This window comes from Cygnus atratus, chromosome Z (genome assembly GCF_013377495.2).
Source record: "Cygnus atratus isolate AKBS03 ecotype Queensland, Australia chromosome Z, CAtr_DNAZoo_HiC_assembly, whole genome shotgun sequence".
In the NCBI taxonomy this organism is placed as follows: Eukaryota; Metazoa; Chordata; class Aves; order Anseriformes; family Anatidae; genus Cygnus; species Cygnus atratus.
The window spans coordinates 48,924,911-48,941,062 of NC_066396.1; the positions used below are offsets into that span (position 1 = coordinate 48,924,911).

Genomic DNA, 16,152 nt, shown 5'->3' on the forward strand with positions numbered 1-16,152 from the left:
GGTAAAACTCATGGGTGGAAGCTTTAGTACTTGTGCCGCAGTCACAAGTCACAAACAAAGCCACAATATTTAATATCCTTAAGAATCAACACCCACAAACATAGCAAATTCATCAGCTTTGTGAATGTCAACCCCTAAGCTTGACAATACTTTGCCCAAAAATCAGCACCTTCTTGTTTGATTATACACATATTTGATGAAAGACCTAAGTAGTCACCTGGTTTTCTAGGGGATTACTGTGCTTCTTACAACAGTAATGTTTTACCACAGTTTTTTTTTTTTTTTTTGTACAAATCCTTTTTAGGAAAATTAATTCCTTAACAATTCTCCACGTGCCAGGTCCGTGAGACACACTGCTTACTGCTGACCTTTCTGGCAATCCTCCCATTGGTATTTTCCCTTGCTGTTATTTTTCACCTGCGTGAAATTATGATCTCTGGGTTGTCCTTACTGCTCCAGTGGCACCCTGACCAGCTACCTCATCAGCAGCAAGCGCTGTCACACAGCCTCCGGTACCCCATTTCGCAGCTGGGAGAGGTATTCATAAACATGCAATCACAAATCTGCTTCAATGGCCATCCCAACTGCTGCTCCTGCAAAGCTCCCAGATTTGACACTTTTGGCACTGGAAACCTGTTCACCTAGTTCATCTCAGGTAAGTCGCTCGAAGAGGCGCATCCCATAATACATAACAATGTAGTCTGCCTTTAGTCGCTCTTACAATGTCAAAGCAAAAAGGAGCTACAGCCTACACAAAGGAAGCAGGAACAGCCTCCCGTGTTCTACCCACATCATGAAAAATAGTCACTCTTTTGAAAGGTGATCCCAGTAGTGCATGTGGAAAAGATGGTATTACGCACAAAATAAAAGAAAACAGCACAACAAGCACCCGAGACAATTTAGCAACGGATGGTCCAGTAGGTATTTTAGGACTGCTTAGATGCTGAGCCCACGTGTAGCATAGATAAAAGCGCCTCCGTACATGCATGCTACCAGCAACTCTTAAGAAGCATTTGAATCAAGAGCTGCACTCAGAGCCCAAATAGCTTTCTGCTCAGCTCTCAACATTCGAAACAGTATCTGACACTGAGCTGCAACACAAAGGCCTGCACCCATAGGTGCCTTCTCACTCGTGTGGCAAATTTCCAAAAAAGATGAAAGGGCAGTTGTTCAGGGAGGTAACAGCAAAATGGTGTCCCATTGCAAAGAACACAAAAATGAAGTCCTTTCAAGGAGTGTTCTGCTTTCCCCAGCAAAGCAAAGGAGTCCTTGCTGCCTGGTCCAACCTCCTATCAAAAGGAAAACACTAATTTCAAGCATGTACAGGCACTTTTGTATAGTCTAGCTGAGGCATGCCACAATTACACAGGTCTTGGAGTGTAAACAGTCATTAAGTACTTAAATTTCATCAAGTCAGAAAGTGCCCCATATTACTAACTAACTTGTCAAATTCTACTCTTCCAAAAGCAGCCTGGGTGAAAAGTTGTAGTCAGGTGTAGCAGCAATAGCTCCTCGCACATCTACTAGCTGCACTGAGATGCACAGATTTTGTTAAGCACAAATATCACATATTTTCATTATTCAGAATTTACTATCAGACTCAAAGTAGGATCCAAATCACATCATTTTTCAGAGGTAGCTTTGGCTGCTTATACTGTTCAGAAAATCTTGCTACTTCTATTCCTTGTTTTTCTTTGTGTGGCTAATCTACCCCTCCTTGTTTTGTAGGTCACCTGCACTAAACAATCAACGTTACATTTATCACTGCAAGAGCCAGATTTCTATTATTGTGCTTACTTTTTGATACTATTCTTTTCATCTACTACTGCCAATTCTGAAGTTGGATGCACTGCAGAAATCCAGGAAATATTGTGGCTTTCTTAGTGTACCCGATCTACTGGTCTTGCCAGAATAAGCCTGCATTCAGGACCTTAAGGAAGACAGAATGGGAGAATATGGTTCTTCAGTAATCAGGAGGGGAAGCTGAGCACTGGAACACAAAGCACCACAGGGATCTCCGAGTCCTCCAGTTGCCATTATGGCAATTTCAGGGCAACTGCTTCCCGGTTCTACAAAGGGAGCCAGCTTCTGCCAGGACCAAGGCACAACAAACATCAGCTAATGGCTACAGATTTACAGTCACTGGCAGTTCAACAACAACAACAAAAGTTAGGGAATGGAGAGGAGAAAAAGCAATAAACATACAGAACAAAAGCAGGCTTTTTACACAGCTGCAGGCTGGGAATTTCCAAACTAGGAGCATAACAGTAAGAGTAGACTACTTACGGTAAATATTTTTCCCTTTCCTCTTCAGAAAATGGAACCATGTGATACCTGAAAAGATAAGCACGCAACCCGATCTTCCCATCAGCTAGAGTTACAAACACAAATTTGTTGGTAGGAAAATATCTCTATTGTTTCTAAATTACGGAGAAACAGCAACTAAGGTAACGCATTGCTACCACACTGCTTCATAGCCAGGTATCCTTTACCAACACACAGGTCTCCTGTGGACTCCGGCAGCTATGCCAATACAAAGTTGGGTTTCAACAGACGAAGCCATCATGAAAACTGCTGAATTCTTACTGTATCAGATGATTTTATGAGATCCCTACAAATCAGTGTCACCAGTCTACGCCACTCAAATATACCTCCACAATCAAGGCACAGGATGTGCAAGAGCTTCGTTTTCCTCCCTGCGTGGTCTCAATGCGTCACCTCCATCCACAGCCCCTGCGCAAGAGCACTTTGCCATTTCGCTGTGGTTCACCGAGGTTCTGGGAAGATCTGAAGATCAACGGCCATGGGCATTTGAGTAGCCTTCTATAACCGTTGTCCTCAACAGCCAGTTTGGACAATGTGCTTCTCGATAGCTTCGACATTTTAGAGTAAGGACAACTGCATACCACATCAACATAATTTTGGCAAGAAGAAATGTAACAACATGAAATGTCACACTTTTCACAGGCAGCATCCGAGTTGTATGCCATGGTATTATTAAAACACAGGCAGCCACTTTACAGGTAGCCTACAGAGAGCTTCTCAGAGCCTCTTCACCCTGTCACTTCAGATACAGCGCAATAGAAACACTTTCGAAATTGAGAAGGCTGTGGTGGTCCCTTTCACATCTTTCCTGCTCTCTCTTTGGCATTCACTCCAAATCCCTCTCTTCACTGCCTGTTGAGATGAAGGCACAGATGCAGAGAGCCAGGGAGATTTCAGATGACTGACACTTCCAGCCCATAGCCTACTTCTCAAGAGTCCTCCCTGCATTTGCTCCTTGCTCTTTTCTATTTGAGTGACTTTTACCTCTGTCCTGATCCGCTAAAGATGTCTGTAAACTTTGTCATTTGACAGACGTCCAGGCAGGAATTTCACCCAAGTGATGCTGGCTATTCTCACTGCACAGAACAACTGACTGACAAGTTACCTCTGTAAAGGATCCCAAAGGCTGCCTAACTAGAAGACGATAGAGCAGTATTAAGGAATCCTGCCACTTCAGCTTCTGGCAATTCCCTCACCTTCCTTTGTCCTACATCATCTGCAGCGGCTTTGTTAAAATCCCACCTGAAAAAAGGGAGTTTATATAGCTTTACAGAAACTTTAAAAGCTTATCCTTATAAAAACAATGTATACTTGGTTTATGTACCAGCAGCTTATATGGAAAACCAAACATTACAGTTTCAGAAGTGACCATAGCTCTATGACACCATTCTAGCCAATTTTAAACATCCATCTCTTAAGCTTTACGGTGCTAATTTGAACATATTACACTGGAAATTCAAATAAACTTTAAGTACTTTTTATTAATCTAACTTTTTTTTAAAACTGAAGGGCAAGCACCTAAATCTTTCCTCTAAGAACAGCACAAAGGGGTTTTGTTTTCCAGCTGCAAACTGCAAAACTAAAAAAGTCAAAAAGTAGAGAGACACGCTATCATCAGTGCTCTCAACGCGCTCTCTTTGGAATCGTTAAGAAAAAATTGAGAAACCCAAACAAACATTTCTGCCTTTCCCAATTCTGTTTCCCTGCAGGCTTCATCTTCAAGACCACTCCTCTGTGTTCTGAGACTGTATAGTTACAGAACATGTTTATTTAAGAAACTAAAACAAGTGAACAAGCATAAACAAAACATAAAACTTAGGTATGGCTGGGGAACAGTTACAGCATGAACTGTACCACATTTAGTGCATCCTGCAGCATTTCTAGTCTTATACTTTGTGAACATAAACGTGTCTGCTGAGTTTGGTTATAAGAAATGAATTGTTAAAAACATTCACCCCTGCAATGCCTGCAGGGCCAACATAGCTAAGAGCCTATGTTGAATTCTATTCCTTCTTGGGCATGACCAAATTATTTACTAAATTCCAATGAGCTGAAGCAAAGGGATTACTTGCTTAAAAAACTTGCTGTGCCAGTGTGGGAAAAGGACTCAGCTTGACTCTGAACTTAGACTGAGTTTGCAGACCTGGCATCTGGAAGTTTTACGTATTTTCAAAGGTGTCTCCTTGTAAAAGCAGATTGCTTGATGTATGTTTTCTTAAGCAACAAACCGCTATATGGTAAAAACAGGTTTTAGAGTTGTATTTCAGAGCATGCTTGCGAAGACAAGTTTTGCCTGTCTTTTTACATAAAAAAAATTACAAGGACACAAGAAACAATCAAAATCATCTTATCTCCCGTATCATTTTTCTTTCATTTTCACTGGGGAATAATGTGAGCTGAACAATTCTGGAACACTAAATTACATAAGTTATATAATAACTTTATGTAACATAATTACTTGATTGTTTTTCCTATTATAAAAAGTAAGATAGTTCAGACAGATGTATGGCCTTCCGTTCATACTGACTAATCAGAAATAAATATTTGCAGTGGTGTCAAATTCAGGGAGAACAAGCAAGAAGGAGACAAACTTATTACAGAACGTCATTTTGGTGAAATGAAACCTCATACCAACAGCATACAATTTTGTTGTCTTCAAAGGATAATCAGATGTCCTCATATTTGTAAAATAGTATGTCTGATGCTACAAAGCAGTTATTTCATACAAGCATTATGTACTTCAGAAATTCCTCTCGCCTTTTAAGTAATCGTTCTGGATATAAGAAGCTGTTTGAAATGAACAACAAATAAATAAAATCTAAAAAAAACCACACGGATTTCATCTATAATTAACATCATCCATTTTAAAATCTAGTGAGAATAAATGTTTGCTGTTATATTTAAGCTGCACTACTTTCGATTAAAAAAAGTACTGATGCTCCTCATACTCACTATTGATAGCAGCCCAGTACTGGTTGCACAGTGTTTTAAGATTTGCACTGTCTCCATGTTTAGTTTATAGAAAAGATGATATCCACACGGCAGAATGGGCTTACTCATCTTTCACGGGATTTAAAACACAGCTTTTAAAAGCAATAATCAAGTACCCCTGATTTTTCTCCCAGACCTAAGTCCCACTTCCTTATATTCTTAAGTATACAAACAACTGTTTTTTTCCATCCTCCCCCAAAACATTCCTTTGCATTACAAATTGATGAGCCATTTAATTTTCAAAGCTTAATTCTGGTATCACAAAAAGAAAACATGCATCTAATACTTTTCCATGGAGAATAAAAGGGCCTGTAAAGCTCTCTTGCCTGCTTTCTGTAGATCAGCATGCCTACTCTTGTTTTGGCATTTCTTTTTCTCTTCACAAGCTCAGCATTGCCCAGCTGAATACAAGAACAACCACAAGCAGTCCAGCGTACTACAAACACACACACACATGCATATTCTAGCAGATTTGTTGGAGTACGTGCCCACCAGGATTCATTGCTCCCATTTTAACACCGGTCACTAAACACTAACCATCATCCTGGTGCCTAGGCATTAAATGCTTTTAAATTGCTAGAGTACAGAAACCTGTATTCCAAGCAAATAATATTTGTTCTAAGCAGAGTTAAATAACTTGTCCTACATTAATATCGCATTTAGACTTTTAGGTCTTTCAAGAAATTTACCTAGAATAGATCTGGCTTGGAAGCTACCTAAGTTTACAGGAACTTTATGAATCATAAAAAGTAATTTCCTTTTATAAATAATACACTCCCTTCACACACAACTTTAGTTCCCAGTCAAACACTGCCAGGTGTGCTTTCTTCAGGGAACTTAATTCATGATAGCATCAGCATTTCAGTTCGCAAAACTGATAGAGCACCCCCAAAACACAAGGTATATGCAAATACACGTAATGAGGTAAAGATAATTATTAAAGCTTATATCTCTTTAGGGTTTTCAAAAAGACAGTTATACCATCTCTAAATTTGCATCATACTGGCGTAACCTTCCAATTAACATCTATTCATCCTGTGCGCCCCAACCAGCTTTTCTGTTCTCTGCTCATTTAAGATCAGAGGATCGGAAGGAGGTGGATCGCTGTTCACTACCACGCAGCTCCCCAGGAAACTGGCCTTGCATCTTCCAGCTGCAAAGCAAGGGTAACGCCGACCTCCCAGCTGAGTCAGGCCTGAGCTCGTGAGCAGCAGCACCGCTTGGGGCTTCCAGCGAGGACATGATGAAAAGCACTCAGAGCTCAGGAGAAGACACTGCCACGAACTTCCAGCTCATTCACCTCAGGCCAGCTGTCACCACAGTCAGGGCCCATCAGAAATGTTCTCACTGTTTAAGCAGAAAGACTTCTGGGGCCACAATTTCTTTCAGGGCAGTGCAGCCAGGGAGCTATGTACCACAGCACACCCCATGGTGAAGCAGGGGGGGAGGAGCCATATTTCAGCCATGCTGGTGGCGCAGTGAGCTGCAGGCCGCCCCTCCATGCGGCCCAGCGCCATGGTGCCGGAGCACTGGGGCGTCAAGTGCCGTGCCATGCCACCAGAGTGATGGTCCTGCCCAACTCAGGGACAACCCACTTTGGTCCCAAATTATTCCTCTGCATTATAAGGCAGCCGAATGCCAACTCTAAACCATCTTGTGCCAAAACCCTAGTGCAGGGCTGTCAAAGATAAGGCAAAATTAAAGTGTGATTTGACAGCACCCCAATACCAACGTGTGCATCGTATGAACTAGCTAGTCCTTTGCAATAAACCCTTTGTCAAGAAGGAATGTTACAGTCATAATAAAAAACAGCCATACCACAAGCAATAGGGGAAAAAACAAACAAAACCAATTATGAAGACCATGTGCGCGCTGAAGACAGTGTGTTGTGAAACCACACTATTTTTCTGAAACTGAACAAGCTAATTACAATTGCAACAAGAGAGGTGGAACAGGCAAGGAGTATTTAGAAGAATTCCACGCGAGCCATTCTCTTCTGAAGACAGGTCACTCTCAGTGTACAGCATGCCTACAAATCACTGGGTGTTACAGGTGTATTTGAGGGGGAAAAGACAAAGAGAGATGGTATCTGTTCTCAGCCACTGTAAACTACAGCTCTCCTGAGGGTACACCCAAGCAGCTAAAAAACTCCAAAATTATCTGAAAAACAAAAGCAAAGCTGAATGGTCCAGAGAGGAATTACTTTCCTAAATCTGCATCAGTGTGTTTAAAAACTCCACTTTTTCTGCTCAGCCTCCACTCCTCTGTTCCCCTCACTCAGTGGCGGGACATCAACTCAGAACTATGCAAGTCGACAGTTCAGAGTGATCAGCTAAGCCACTCTGAAAATGAAAGTGAGAAAATCATTGCAAGCGATTATGCATTAAATCCTCTGGCTTAAGGAGTACCTTATAAGTCTCTGGGGATACATGAATAATAGCTATAATACAAATCAATGGGAACTCTGTTTTCATGCATGTCTCACATAACCAAGACTCATGACAGGAACTTCAGAGCCAGAAGTTTGAGAAAACAGTCTGAAAAAGGACAATTTCCATTATTTTGAAATGTTAATGTTAGAAATTCAAAATGTAAGGTTACATGGAGATATACAGCCATTTAAAATGCAAATCCTGTGAGCTATATTTTGTCAGTTGTATGTTGGTTTTAAGAACGATCTCCAATGGAGTATCTCAGATCCATTACAGAAGAGTTACAAAAAAATATAGTAAGATTGCAGAGGAAGTTTCTACTCTGTACTCCCTTTTGTATAAAAATAGTTAAAGGTAAAAGGCTGAACGCTTAACTGCAAGGCAACAACTTCTCTCTCTGTTCATTAACACAAAGCATACTTCCATTCGGAGTCAGTGGATGTACAAATCTCTCAGACTCTACGCCCAAGTTACCTCTGCCTCTAGCTGTTGGCAGGTAGAAATACCTCTCAGAACTACATGCTGGTGTATTCAGGTTACCTACCCACCCTGCTCCAATCTGGAAAGCAGGAGAAAAGGGGAAACAAACTGCTGAACTTCCAAGCATAAAAAATAAAGGATGCCAAAAACATCAGAACTCCTGCATTTTCAACTTCCATTAAAAAAAAAAGTAGAGAAATTGCTCTGGACTTGTTCATTTCAGAAATGCCCCAGCATCTTCTCCAAGGTTGGCTGCAAAACTATTAACTTTTGTTATACGGTATCAATCATTTCTTGTGGCAGTTCTTTTTGTCAATGACTTATACTGGGTTTTGCTGTTGAAGATGTCTTTTCACTTAAAAAAATCAGAGATTTAAAAAGAAACACAGGCTCTAAAACTGGTGTCCACATCAAAGGATACTATCTACTCCATCCCTAAGTTTAAGCAGAAAGCCTGAGCTCTACGGAGACTGTAGATATAAAAGGCATATTACATCCTTCTTCAAATATGTTGATAATGGCATAACACATTTTCATCAACAGAAAGCTGGCATCATTCTTGTTTTTTCCCCTCAAAAGAGCTAGTTTCCATCCCATCAACTGGCATTATATTAAATAAATAGCATTGATACAGCTAACTCCGAGAGTTCCTAAAAATGTCACAGCTTTATCCATAATAGAGTATCACAAAATATTCAGTTAATTTCCATGCAGAGATTTATACACACATGCAGAATACTGCCTCTCTTTTTTGTTTTCTTTGTAAATGGTTTTATACTCGAACACCACAACAGATTTCAAGATGTGTGGGGACTAATTTAAATTTGAAAGGAAAATCTAAAGCAGCCCCATCAGGCTAAAAGTAGCACAAAGAAATCAGGTTTGAGACATAAAAGCTAAGTATTTTGCTGCTTATTTAACTCAGCCCCCCTTTAATAAGGTGTTCCCTCAGGCTAGCTCTACAACATCCCTGAAGAGCAAAAAAGAAGGAATTTCAAACATCTGAAACTGGCAGCTTAGTACGTAATTCAATATGACAACTTTGAAATCTGAGGGCTCTGCAGAGTTGTCACCTTTTACATCTGAAGTCTTACGCAGGCTTACTGAATGTGGTTGGATGATCAAACTTGATGAATTGGAGGGCCTGAACGTTTTGGCCATTTTGAGTCAGAACCCATGCTTGCGAAACATGGCAGAATTGAATGGAGAAGTTGACCCAGTGTTTTTTCAGCAGCAAACATCTCATTTATTATGCACCAAGGGTGATTTATTCTGCTTTTGTTACGCATACAGAATACTTAATTATCTTTACTGTGCCCAGTTTACAGCTACAGTGGTAAGATGGATCCTTGGCTATAGACAGAACCCCTTTTCTAGGAAAACAGGTACAGCTGACACTACCTATCAATGGTAAGCTTCCTTAAGTAACCTGTGTCAAGATGATTTATGTCACCTGCAGCACTGATCAGTCAATAAATACAGCAGTATGTGCACTGCTCCCCTTATCACCAGTGAGGAGGTCAGTTTTTGTCAGCAGTGTTCCTTCATTACATGGGTCATATGTGCTAGCCTATTAAAATTATTCCACCTCTTCTAATTAACATGAATTTGATCTACTTTTTTTTTTCTCCCCCAAAACTGGGAGAAATAGAAAAGGAAAAAAAAAATCTCACGCAAGACTCCAGAACAGAGTATTTTTCAGAAATGCTAAGGCAGGAATGCCCAGTATATCCGACTGATTGAATTTAACTTTCACAGAATTTACAAAATGGCTGAGGCTGGAAGGGACCTCTGGAGGCCATCTCAAGCAGGGACACCCAGAGCAGGTTGCCCAGGACCATGCCCAGGCAGCTTAAAAGCTCCAAGGAGGGGGAGTCCACAGCCCACAGCCTCTCTGGGCAACCCATGCCAACGCTGTGTCACCCACACAGCACAGCAATGCTTCCTGATCTTCAGAGGGAACCCCCTGTGTTCCAGTTTGTGCCCACTGCCTCCGGTCCTGGCACTGGACACCACTGAAAAGAGCCATGAACAGCAAAAGTTTTAAGTTCTTTTACAACCTAACTTAAAATCATTTGCACAGAAAGCCAGCTCTCAGAATTGCCCAACTTTCATTTTTGATCTCTCAACCAGAGATAACAAACAAGATTGGCTTGATGTGAAAACAAGTTGTTGTTTTTTTTCTTTTTTTTTCTTCTGCCTTTATGGGCTTCCTCACTCTAAATCCAGGTCTGTCAATTCTATTTCATACATCAAAAAAGACAGGACAGAAACTTTCTTAACCACTTTTAGCATTTATGGCATAGCATGCAGCAAAACCATAAAAAAATGCTGACAAAATGTAAAAGCCTCTAAAGAGGAGAGAAGCAACAAAGAAGAAACTTATTAACTGGAGAAGGAAACTCAGAGCTAGACAGAGGAAACCACACTTGATTCTTTTATAGCAGAGCAATAATTTCAATGCAAGGTCAAAGAAAAATAAAGAGCTCAATTGTATTGGGTGGTGGCCCAAATTAGGTGGGAGTGCACCAGGTTGTGACCAAAGACTTCTCACACCAAAAATTAACTCTGCAAGTTAAAAACGGACAGGACAGAAACGAAAAAGTGGAGGAAAATAACAGACTCCTGGTGTAAGCAATGAGTTTAGCCTAGGAGAGAAACTAGGGCCATGTTCTTCTATGAAAATCTGTAAGACAAAAGGCTCACTAAACTCCTGCTATCGAGCAATGCATCTGGTAGTTGGGATTTAGCAGAATTTACCGAAACACAGCAGTGGATAGGACTACAGCACATAGGATGGATGGGAAGAAACACTCATCACGTCACTGGAAAGTGCAAGATCAGCTTACAGAACCTACAAAGAGTGTTTGTGGGAAGCATAAGAAACCTGGTGCATTCACAAAGTATTACTCTTCTCAAAATAAAAAAGGGCTTGGGTCAGATCATAAGAGATTAATTTCAGGCTATTTCAAGAACCAAGAAAAATATGCCCATAGTTATTTCTTCAACAGATTAATATCACCTCCTTATCACCTTATGAAAACAGATGAAATCAACTAGTTGTTTGAAATTTTCGTTGTGCTAAAATATATTAGCACAAAATCTGACAAGAGAAAATTAGAAGTTGGTATGAAAATACCTTCCCTTGTCTTCTGTTTGTGTCCTTCCAGCGTTCTGCTGGGGTACTAAGGGGTATCGCAGGGTATTAAAAAGCAAGACTTCAACCACCCACGGGAATATGCTTTCTTTAACTGTATCACTATTTAGTTTTGTTTCTTTGCATCGTCCATTCCTTCATTTATCATCCTATTTCAGAGAGTGATACAGATTCATGTTCAAACACGCCTCTTTAATGATCATATTACGAGTACTGCAGTCTTGGAAACACTGAGAGGAATATTTAGCAACCAAAATAACATTAGCAGAGTGAGTAAAGCACTGTTTCCCAAGAAGCCCCTGCTTCATTTCAAGGCAATACAGTGTATCCATTTAGACCTGACAAAAGACAGAGAGGCTGTAACTGCACAGTGATACATTTCAATCAAATCTGATTGACTGGTGATGGTAATAAGTAAATACTGCCTTTTAATTAAGGAACCTCCCCAAGTGCACTAATATATACCACAACACTGTTAGTGTACTGCTCTGGGGTATGCTGTTAGAGAGATGATGCCATTGAAATTTGGCGAGCAATGTGTTTTTATTGCAATAAAGTTTACAAATCTATCTGCAAAGGCGTGGTTCGAAACCACGAAAAAGAACTGGAAAGCACCAGTATGCAATTCTAGAAGGCCTACAAAGTAATGGAAGTGACCCAGAAAACGTCTTTGTGTGCAGTCTGAATAACAGTCTTCTGTAAAATTGACTGAAATGACTCAGTACATGTATGCGTTTTTTATCTTAAGGGGATTACAGCTGAAAAGATAGGAGATGCCATACACAAGACACCTCATTTGATATGCCAGCATTTTGCCAGAATAAAGCAGAAGGAACTCTGTTCCCACATCCTGGGTTTCAAGAGAGGTGGAAATGCCCTTAACTCACTGGAAGCTACGAGTAACACAGGAACACATGCAGTTACTCAAAGTTCAGTTTTCTTTTCGATCCAGTCAAAAGCCTTTAAATTTATGTCAATATTCATGCCATTAAAGGTGTCCCCTGACAAAGATTATGAGAAAAGAATCGTGTTGCAGAGAATGTAAATTTAAAAAGGAATGCTTTACGCTTTTTGCAGAGTAAGTAGCAAATCAAGTAACTTGCTGCTTTCAGGTATTATTCTGAGAGACCATTAGTTTCTAGTGTTTCTGCAAGACCACAACAGGCCTTCCACAAAAGGAGCATGCTTTATGGCTGAGCTTGAAAGTGAAAGCTGGGACACTGTCAGTGAGGTCACGAAAATGTTGAGGTGCAGAAGGTAAAAATAAAAGGCGGCACATGAAAGAGATAAACTGTGCAGACTACGCATTTCTCCTGAGAAATTGGATTGGATTACACCAACAGGCTAAAGGTACGGTAGGGTTGGACAAGGACCTTCTATGCAAGCCTGCGATTTTTGCCTCCCTTGTAATAAAACAAAGCAGTAAGTCCTGCATAGTTGGATGAGCCTCAGTGTCATAGTCACAAAATTTTGCAATACATTGAACAATAAGAAGTAATAAAAATGTAAAAGTACAGAAATTGTCTTAAAAAGGACTTGGACAGGACAAAAGGACAGGAGTTGGACTCGATGATCCTTATGGGTCCCTTCCAACTCAGGATATTCCATGATTCTATGAAAAAGTAGCATGTTTTTCAGCACCAGAGTCTCCTGAACCATCTCCTTACCACCTGTCTGGCTCACGAGTTTGCTTACACTGATAGTATATGCATTGCTACAAGTCACAAAGAAAAAAAAAATATTCATGTACTTATTCAGGTCCATTTGTATCTGACTAAATCCTCCACTTAAAGCAACAGCGTGTGGCAGAACAAAGGCTGTACAACATGACAGCACGCTGTAAAATGAGCAGAGCAGCTGTGCAGTGGAAAGACAGTTAAGGACCCATGGTCAAGCACAACTAGGCTGGCCCACAAAGACTTTTTCCTGAGACCTGTCCTGAAGAAGTTTGTCACTTTGTAATGAGCAGGCTCCTACAACAGTTGAACAGCTGATTTCAAGAACTAGGTCAAAGCTCTGCAAAGTGGTATCTGTATCTTAAACATACGGATGGCTTTAGTTTTCTAAGCAAATGCACAGCACCGGATCAACAGAAATGTACAAAAATGGGTTGTTACCCTTTTCTCCGCTTTCAAGGTATATGCTCTGCCCTTTCCGTGAGTTGTGACTGACAGATTACAACATGCTGCATTAACACGCCATGTATTTTATGGGCAATAGTTTAACTGCATCATAAAGCTTGAATCAAGATTTTAATAAGGAGTGAGACTGAAGATTCTTGTAAACAAATGCAATATGCCATTTTATATCTCAAAGATTTTAAAAGTCATGTTATTTTTAATTGAAATATATAATCCAAAAAACTATGCAAATAATTTTGGCTATAGATGGGTGGCATTTTAATGGACTGCACAGCATTCAGGCAGGAAGAGAGGACTGCAGCTTCTCATGTTGGTATCTGAGAGCTCATCTCCCTCAACCTTACCAGACTAAGAGTGAGATAAAGCTGTATTTATTTGTTAGAAATTAAAATGGTCAAATTTCTAATACTTGCATTGATACCTAAGGATCATTCAGCTACTGAGCAAGGTCAATTTCTATCAGCTTTTTTCTTAAGTCATCAGACAGGTATTTTATTTTAAATCCCTTTGCTTCCCTGAAGCCAAATATCAACTGAACATATTAGTGTGAGTTTGCTCTATTCGCTCTGGGATTCTCTTAGTCATTGCAATTTAACTTCAGCGGCCATATTTGCAAGATGACTGTCCTTTCTATGTATTGATTTAGCTTGATCTGGATGTCACACAATAAAATGATTTTTTCGCCAAGTGCTAACCATATTCCTTGTCAATTCCACCCTCAAGCACGCGGACTTTCTCCCACAGCACTGGACTTAATGCACACTCTAAAGCTAGTTCAAGAAACCTAACAGTATTTCTGTACTTATTTCCTTACGTATGCTTTAAATGTTCTTCTGTCCACTTGTTCACTGTGTACTTTTTCCACACAAGAGACATTCTGAATTCTTGACAAAAATATCCACAGCATGAGAACATCCCTTCACTCTCCAAAGATTTCATCTAAAAATTAAAAAAGCAACTAAGTCTGAAATCCTGACTTCAGTTAAGGTGTACTGGATTTCACTCTGTGTTTCTTAAGAGAACTATTCCCTTCCTTCACCATTGTCCAGCCACATCTCAAGACAGGCCTTACACAGTACAGAAGTCATGACATGTCCAGATTTCCTTCTGCTTTTTGGCAGATATTGCAGTGCGAAGTTAGGTCCTCTTCACCCTTCCTTCCTTCCCTTCCCCCCTTCAATTCAAACATACAAGCTTGCATTTGAAAGACTTTGGATAGAAATGAGATTAAGGATAGGAAAAAAGGTATGTGGCATCCATCTAGAACAGACATTTTTCCGTCCCCACTAAGCCATTAGTTAATTCCTTACTTCTCACTGAGCTTGGTCAAAGAGCACTAATTTAAAAAGCCGTAACAAAAACAGAAAATCTGAGCAATACAGTTAATTACAAACAAAGCAGTGCTGATATTCATACTTACAGGCTGAGGCTGTTCTGCAATGCAGCAGTTGAAACACAACCAGAACTCGCTCATTGTTTACAGTCTGAAGTGTGTACGCAGATGAAAAGCAGGACTTGACTTCTGTAAACGTATCTCCAGGTAGTAAGTTCTTTACATAGGTTTATTTATAATTGTTCCAATGTGAATTTCTTTTTCTCTCGAGCTTTTCTCTGAAGACAAATCAGTTCCAGGAAAACACGGTGAAGTTAGAAAATTATTTCAGAGTATTCTTTCAGCAGGTTGGTCCCAGCACCACAGAAATGTTACGTACGCTTCTTTGGTCCCTAGCGTTAAGTGAACCTGAAAACAGAAGTACATTATATCAAAAAAAAATAAGATACAGAATTTCATACTCCCAGAGAGCCACCCACACCTGTGATTTCTTGGTGGTATCTTGAACCACTGAGTGAAGAGATACTAGCAAACAAGTAACATGCTTATTTCTACAATGACTACTCCAAATGGCATTTAACAGAAATCCAGACGAGGTTTAGATTCTAGCTTTTGCTAGATGAAGCAATATTGAGGACTGGTGTCCAATCTTCTGGCAGCCTTCTTGGTTTGATCTGATTCTAACTTTCTAATGTCATTTTTGAAAGTGACAATTGACCACACATACACCCTTTTAACTTAGGAAATTCTGCCTATTGGCACTTCATGTATCTTCATAGCAAAATTCCACAATCCATTTACAGAGCAAGTTTTAAATACAATTAACACCAACCTCGTAGCACAGCTGTCAAACAAAAAGCATGATTTTCTAAATACCAAGAAAAAAATCTGCAGAAAGGACAAACTTGGTTAACACTCAAGACCATTTGCCTTCTCTCTTGATCCTGCTGTTTCATGTACAATTTACTTCAAAATAGGAGATTACTTGTAGAGTTTGAAACTGTTTCCTTAAACCTTTAAAATTCTTCATGTGGAACAACTGAGGCTCGAGATTCCAACCATTCCTTTGCTAAAGTAACATTTATTGGTTAATCTCCAACCTGGTTTCTTTCACTAAGAGTGCAATAAAAATTCCAGCGAGATTTCATTTTGGTCATTTATCTTGCCATCTATCATACAATTAATTTGGAGAGAAATGGAAGTGAAAGAAAGAATATTCGGAAAAATTCACATACATACTCCTTAATAGTTTTACATATGGCTGCAACATCATTCATAGAAATTTTTTATGTG

At 40.0% G+C, this 16,152-nt stretch overlaps 1 protein-coding gene across 5 annotated transcripts in view; it reads right to left on the minus strand.

Moving 5' to 3' along the window:
• CDC42SE2 (CDC42 small effector 2) overlaps positions 1 to 16,152 on the minus strand; it is a 78,245-nt gene that overhangs the window by 16,194 nt on the left and 45,899 nt on the right. For all 5 annotated transcript variants that reach the window (XM_035569363.2, XM_035569361.2, XM_035569359.2 and 2 more), the window contains one exon: positions 14,947 to 15,267. In XM_035569363.2, the coding sequence (XP_035425256.1) occupies positions 14,947 to 15,000 (54 nt within the window). In that variant the 5' untranslated portion in view covers positions 15,001 to 15,267. The remainder of the gene's footprint in view (positions 1 to 14,946; positions 15,268 to 16,152) is intronic.